General features: G+C 44.0%; 1 protein-coding gene across 4 annotated transcripts in view; it reads left to right on the top strand.

Moving 5' to 3' along the window:
- Positions 1 to 3839: 3839 nt before the first annotated feature.
- RPAP3 (RNA polymerase II associated protein 3) overlaps positions 3840 to 7065 on the top strand; it is a 30138-nt gene continuing 26912 nt past the window's right edge. For 2 of the 4 annotated variants that reach the window (XM_005611107.4, XM_005611105.4), the window contains exons 1-2: positions 3840 to 3935; positions 6445 to 6628. In XM_005611107.4, coding sequence (XP_005611164.3) covers positions 6476 to 6628 — 153 coding nt within the window. In that variant the 5' untranslated portion in view covers positions 3840 to 3935; positions 6445 to 6475. The remainder of the gene's footprint in view (positions 3936 to 6444; positions 6629 to 7065) is intronic. The other 2 variants (XM_070270177.1, XM_005611106.4) reach the window with 1 other exon arrangement.

Here is a 7065-nt window from a genome sequence, read left to right as displayed (position 1 = left end):
AGTCTCTCTAGGCAAGAGGGAGAGGCTGGGGCTGGCCCAGTGGCGCAGTGGTTATGTTCGCACCTTCCGCTTCGGCGGCCCAAGGTTCGCTGGTTTGGATCCCGGGTGCAGACATGGCACCGCTTGGCAAGCCATGCTGTGGTAGGCGTCCCACATATAAAGTAAAGGAAGATGGGCATGGATGTTAGCTCAGGGCCACTCTTCCTCAGCAAAAAGAGGATTGGCAGCAGATGTTAGCTCAGGGCTAATCCTCCTTAAAAAAAAAAAAGGGAGAGGAAATTCTTCCTGGTGGACTTGTAATATGAAGAGTGGAAGGAGTGTACTTCTGGCTTCTGGTTCCACATGTAAGGAGCTTGGAAGTCACTACTCCATCCCAACAACAAGTCAAAGACTGAGCAGACTGAAAAATCAACACCACTTCTTGGATCCGTAAGAGAGGGGAGGACACAGGCAACTACTGCCCTCAAGATTGAAGAGATAGGCAAATATAGATCGGAAATAAGAATATAGCTTGGAATAAGACTACAAAGACACGGCTTTCTGGAGCAGAGACTCTCAAGCAGGAAACACTGCAGAAACTAGTGGTGGGGTAGGAAAGCCTGAACCGTGATTGAGGAACTTCTGGAGGCTCAATGCAGACTACTCCAGTAGGTGTTTTTATCCTCACCATTTTAATTTTACCTAGACGACTGAGGCTTACATTAAGCCACATTCTCAGCAAGTAGGCAGCATCAGGAATGCAAAATTCTACCTTTGCCTCAGGCTACAGTGAGTCTGGATTTCTATCAGTATCCACTCATTTATTCATTCATTATTCTCTCAAAGAATACTTCTTCAGGCCTGTGATAGAGGTTACTGGTTGCCCCTCAATATCTGCTCTCCTCCTGTTCTTCCTTAATCATTGAATCCCCAGTTTTCAGATGAGCACATGACTACCAAGAGTAAAAACTCTCAGTTGAAACAGGTAATCATTGATGATTAGGTAGCTTGTAACTAAAGTTTTATTCTTTTTTGCAATTACTGATTATAGCTTTTAGTTGTTCACCTACCCATTGTTAACTGTGCTGTTCAGGCAATATGCTATCTGACTCCCACTACGTTCCCACAGGTAACATCTCCCTGGTGCCTGGGTCACTATGGTAATGGGTGTTTGAGCTGTTTTTCAGGAATTAGGACCCCTTGTCTAGTTCGGGCTGGTTGAGACTAACAACCCATCAACTGGGCCCATGAAGATGACTGATAACTGACCTTCAGATGTCAAGAGGCTAAAAAATTCCACTCTCAGATCATGCTAATGCCAACATTTTGTGAACATGTGTCCTATGAAGAGGCATGAAGTTTGATTACGCTTGTGCAGATTGTCAATTACCTCCCCTCCCCTCCAATCACCCACCTCCACATTTCAGACCACCTTGCCCCCATCCCATAAATATCCCTGAGGCCCCATTTTTGGGGAAGCAGATTTGAGACTCATTCTCTTACTTCCTCACTTGGCTGCCTTGTGATTAAAACACTCTCCGCTGCAATCTTGTCTCAGTGTCTGGCTTTCTGGGCAATGGGAAAAAACAAACCTGGTTTGGTAACACCATTTCCCTTGCAGCCAGGAGTGGACATATGTCTAAGTTCTGGCCAATGGCATGCAAGAGGGAGTGTTCCCTTGGCAAGGCCAAGGGGTGCCCTTATTTCCACTCTTGCTCCTTTCTGCTGACTGGATTTCAGACAAGATAGCTGGAGCTTGAGCAGCCATCTTGAACCCCCAGGGGAAGCCATGTGCTGAAGGTGGTGGAGCAGCAAGCAGAAGGAGCAGCAAGGTAGAAGGATACTGGGATTGTCATACCAACCCTGAATTGCTTATATTCAGTCTTCTTTTATACAAGGGAGAAATACTATTCTGTCACGTTTAAGCCACTCTTATTTTGGGCTTTCTTTCACATGCAACCAAATCTAATACAGTTTCTCCATAACAGGAAGCCCCAAGGTTCATTAATGTTCTTGCCAAGGTTACTTAACTAATATTCCCTTCCTTCAGATTCATATTAACCGTCAGAATCCTTCTTTAACTACTTGAAAGTTTGCAATAATGTTTTGGACATTAATACCATTCACAAAATCAACACTATTCACAATTATTAATTGCAGTATTTTACTTTTGTAATAACATTCATATATATTTCCACTGACCATTAGAATTCAACATATAGAACATATAAAGAGATTGTCTCTTTGAAAATGTCTATTCAGATATTAACAGTAAGTCCAACTGCGATGTCTGGGGTTTATTCTTAGTAAAAATAAATAAATAAAAGAGACATAAAAGAAAGGTATACTTTACCAATCTTGTTGAAAACTATTTGAAGTGTCAACAGAAGTGGGGAGGAATGCATGGAATCTCGAAAAGAACTTAAGACGGCCCATGTCCGAGCTAACGGGAGAGAAGGCTGCCATTACAGGCACAGTTTTTTTGCAGGATAATGGAAGCCTCCGAATTAGGTGACGATGGCCATCAGGACCATTCGGCTAACTCCTCTCACTTTGATTCTGTACTCACCAAGCAACTGTGTGATTATTACGTGACTTGAGAGAGAGAAAGAGGAGAGAGGATTCACCCGAGGGTCTATGAGGTTTTACTAGAGAAGCCAGCTGACCTCCTTCTCTCTCATCTCAGTCCACTCTGCCAGAATTAACTTAAAAAATACATTGCTTTTCTTAAGAATACCTATAAATCAATATCTGTTTTTAAATTATTTAATTTTAAAACACAAAAACTCTTAAATGGCAGTTATCTTTCTCCCTAACACAAAAACCAAAAGAATCATTCCATTAGTAAATATTTTAATGATACACTTAATGATTTCACGGCTATGACTTTAAAATACAAATATACCAAATACAAATACAGTGGGAAAGATGTGCTAATGATATGACCTTCTAAGGGAGGACTGAAAAATGGTTATTCATGGACAATTACGTGGATTAGTGGTTCCCAGTCTTGACTGCAGAGCTGTATCCTGTGCTTTAAAAAGTCATGATGCCCAGGCTGCAATAATTAAATCAGAATCTCTGGGAATAGGATGTAGAATTCAGTATATATAACATTTCAAAGTTCAGCCGAGCTTGAGTGCCACTGATTCGGATTTTGGGGCTAACATTTGAGATCACAGAGCCATTTCAAAGTGAAAGCTCTGCTTATTTCTGTTTTTGTGGACTTTTAAAATTATTTTTGCTTTATAATTTTAGAGTTAATGAAAATGAAAGAAAGCTTACTCATCGAGGATGCAGAAATAAGAAGTGTTCATATTCATATTCTTTCCTCTCGCAAGCTAGTGCACTTCCAAAGACAGACCTTAACAGTGACACACGTCCAAGAATGGTAGAGATAGACACATGTATAGAAGAGTTTACTTGCCAAGTGCAAGGGAGTCAGACTGAAGAAGTGGTTTGCCAAACACAAGTACTTAAAGGAAAAAGAAAACCTGCAAAATCTCCAGGTTACGTTTACCTAGTCTGTTCGTGGTGGAGAAACAGTCACTTTCTTACATGACTATCATACTCATAAAGGTCGCGACGCACAGTTGCAAACCAGCAAGGCAAATATTAGGGATAAAACTGTTTGAGGAAATATTCAAGGCGTTACTATTTTGGGAATCAGAACAAGTCAGGATGACCCTGCGGTTTTTGGGTTATCTCCGGTGAAGTTTAGTCATCGTGGCAACAGGCCAGGCGCCAGGTTTTGCTTTTCTTTCAATTCTCTAACCTGCTTCCATCCGGAGGAGGAAGGCGCGGGGTTTCTGACCTTCTGCGCACGCTCCAGACCAGGCTCCAGGGGGCGGGGCGAGGGCACGCGGGGACTTGTGGGAAGGCGCAGGAGGGCGGGCGCGGCGTGAGTCGCCGCGGGCCTGGCAAGGCGGCGGTGCGGGCGGTAACGGGCTGGTGAGGTGAGCTGCTGTCGCCGTTACCGCCGGCAGCGGCAGCCGAGGAAGCTTCTGGGGTCTTCTGGCGGGAGGAGGGGCGCGGCCGTGGGTCCCGGGCCAGGCGGAGAGGGCGAGGGCGGGCGGCGTGGGGGCGGCGTCCAGGGCAGCGCGTTCCGGAAGGGGCTCGCCCCGCGCGGCCGGGCCTGGACGTGCCGCTTGGCTGACCATCTCTCCGCCCCGGCCGCCGGGGCAGTGGGCGGGCGGTGGGGTGTTCGGGACCCAGATCACCTTCCGAGAAGCGCGCGGTGGGGCGCGCCCCCTTTCGGCGTGGGTGTGCTGTGTTCTCCCGGGTATCGAGGATGGAAGTGGTCCCCTAAGCTCTGGAAGTTTCTTGTTGCTGCTCGGACCCCAGCCCTGTCGCAGGTTCCGTGGGAGCCCCTGGGCTTGCGGGAGCAGCAGAGGTGATGAATGACACGGAAAAAGGTTTCGACCTTCTGCAGCATCTCAGTGGCTTGCTGCGCTTTAATTCGTACTTTTGAGTCCCCAGCAAAGCATTGTACTAGTTTTGTTTTGTAATGAGATACACATAGGTGATCAGATATGCGCACTGCCCGAAAGAAGCTTAAACCATGTTTAGTTTCTGACGCTAGGTTAGGGGTCAGCAGACCTATCTGCATTTGCAACCATCTCTTCCTCCTCCGAACGAATCCTTTTTCTCCTCCCTTCTCTCTCTCTCCCACCCTGCTTCCTTCTCCCATCACCCCTTAAGCTTTGAATCCCCTCCCACTTTGTTGGGCACCTTGCCGCATTATTTATCCTGTTTCCTCTGTCTTCTTTTACCTTCTCTCTCCACGCCCCCCTCCACCAGACTGTACTCGTGAGCAATTCTACCGTAATTAAAGACACAATTACGCTAATCTCCATATAATCTCATTTATTCAGCTCATTTTATCTCCATCCTTTTTTTTAAATCCCACTAAAAACCTCAGTAATCTTTATATGACTAAATATAATGCACTTTCTTTTTCCCATGTGGCCTCTGCTTTTGGCACTGCTAACCTCTCCCATTTTCTTGAACTCTATTGAAAATTCTCCCCCATCACAGTACTCTCCAGGTTTTCCTCCCAGCTCTCTAGATGCTGCTGCCTAGGATTTTCTGTGTTAGCATCTCTTCCTCGTTTGTTCCCTAAATATTAGTGTTCTCCAGCCCGCCCCCCCCCCCCCCACCCCCCGCACCCTGTAGTCACGGTGGTGAAACGTGTCCAAGTCCCATGATTGTAGCCTCCACCTTTATGCCAGTGACACCCAAATTTGTATCTCTAGCCATCTATGGTTGGGTATCTCCTCCTGATGTCACATAAGCACTCAAATTCAACATATTCCAAACTGAAATAATCTGTCTTTCCATTTCCCCTTCAGTCTTGAAATCTCTTTTCCTTTTTAAATTGTGATTCCTGGCAACACTAATCTTACCAGGGTCCCAAGCCAGAGCTCTGAGACACTGTTTGAGTCCTTCTCTGCTCCCCAGCTCCTCAGTCCAGCCAGTCATCAAGCCCCTTTTATTTTACCACCTTAATACTTAACACATAGCCTTCAGACTGTAGGTCCTCATGGCCTGGCATTTCAAGATCTGTCCCATGTCCACCTTTTAGCCTTCTCTTCTATCATTCTCCCTCATAGTCCCTCACTCTGCTGCCCTCTCCTCCATGTTCATCACTTTCCTGGCCCCTTTTGAAAGTAGGTTAGAGTTTTGGCACCTCTGGGACTCTTCCTGTGAACCCATCACCGTGCTGTCTGTCTGTGCCTGTCCTTTGTGGTCAGTCCATACCACCTGACCATAGCATGTGTATGTACCTCTAGCATGGTGGTTCTCAGCCAGGTGTTGTTTTGTCTCCCAGGGGACAGTTGGCAATGTTTGGAGACATTTTTATTGTCACAGTCCAGAGGGGAGGGACTAATACTGGTGCCTGATTGGTAGAGGCCAGGGATGTTGCCAACCATCCTACAATGCACAGGACAGACCCCATACAACAAAGAATTACCTGGCCCAAAATATCAATAGTCTCAAGGTTGAGAAACACTGCATAGGATAGTATTTTGTTACTCAGAACTTAGCCACTACATAAGGACCTTCTCTTACTTGTTTTTGCATACCTAAATCTTGATAACAGGGTATATCACATAGCAGAAGTCCAATAAGTCTTGAAAGAAAAAGAAGTAAAGGAGGTAATTAGGATATACTTAGAAACTCTAGAGATCAGCAGCTAATATGCTGCCATGGGCTGCTTGTTAATTTCTGTGATGTCCTCCCCATTGCCTTTCCTGCATATTGCATTGCAGGGCTGCCCGAACTTGTCTATTTTTCATTTGTTTATTCAGCAAACAGTTCATTTTAAAAATAATATACAGATATCTTCAGCATCACTTTAGGCTCTCTTCTATCCATGTAACTTGGCCATTTATAAAGTGGTAAAAAAATTGTTAGCTAGATTTCAAAAAAATAAACCAAATAATTCTATTTAATTCTTCTCAGAGGTTGGTTGGTTGGCACTCTGCAGGGCATAATGACTTCAACAAATAAAGCAATTGAGTTACAACTACAAGTAAAACAAAATGCAGAAGAATTACAAGACTTCATGAGAGATTTAGAAAACTGGGAAAAGGATATTAAACAAAAGGATATGGAACTAAGAAGACAGAGTGGTGTTCCTGAAGAGGTAAATTTCTTAATAAAATTCCTACTTTACCATCCAGCAAAACTATTTATTTTAAAAGAAAGCACAGCCTTTTAAAATGTTTTGTGAAAATACTGAAATTGAAGTGATGTGCTTCCTGCCTTTTAAAGTTTGTAATAATTGTATTAACTATATTAAGACATTTTAAGGCTTAGTGAATAGTTACTGAAAGGAAGACCATGTGATAATTCTTAAAAGTAAATGAATAGCATCATAAAATATGTAGGTGTGTACATTTATTATATATCATATATAATTATATGTTTAATGATATCTTAAGATACAGCGTTGCCGTAAAAGTGTAGATAGTACCTAGGTTCAACCAAACGTTTTTCTTAAGACAGTGCACTTAAATGTGGATAGCTTTTTCATCCTGTGTGTAATGATAGGGAGGCAGTTCAGTTTGCCCTTGTACTACT

Source organism: Equus caballus, chromosome 6 (genome assembly GCF_041296265.1).
Source record: "Equus caballus isolate H_3958 breed thoroughbred chromosome 6, TB-T2T, whole genome shotgun sequence".
NCBI classification, from domain to species: domain Eukaryota; kingdom Metazoa; phylum Chordata; class Mammalia; order Perissodactyla; family Equidae; genus Equus; species Equus caballus.
The sequence above is the reverse complement of the archived record's forward strand: the minus strand, read 5'-3'. Positions and strand labels throughout refer to the sequence as shown.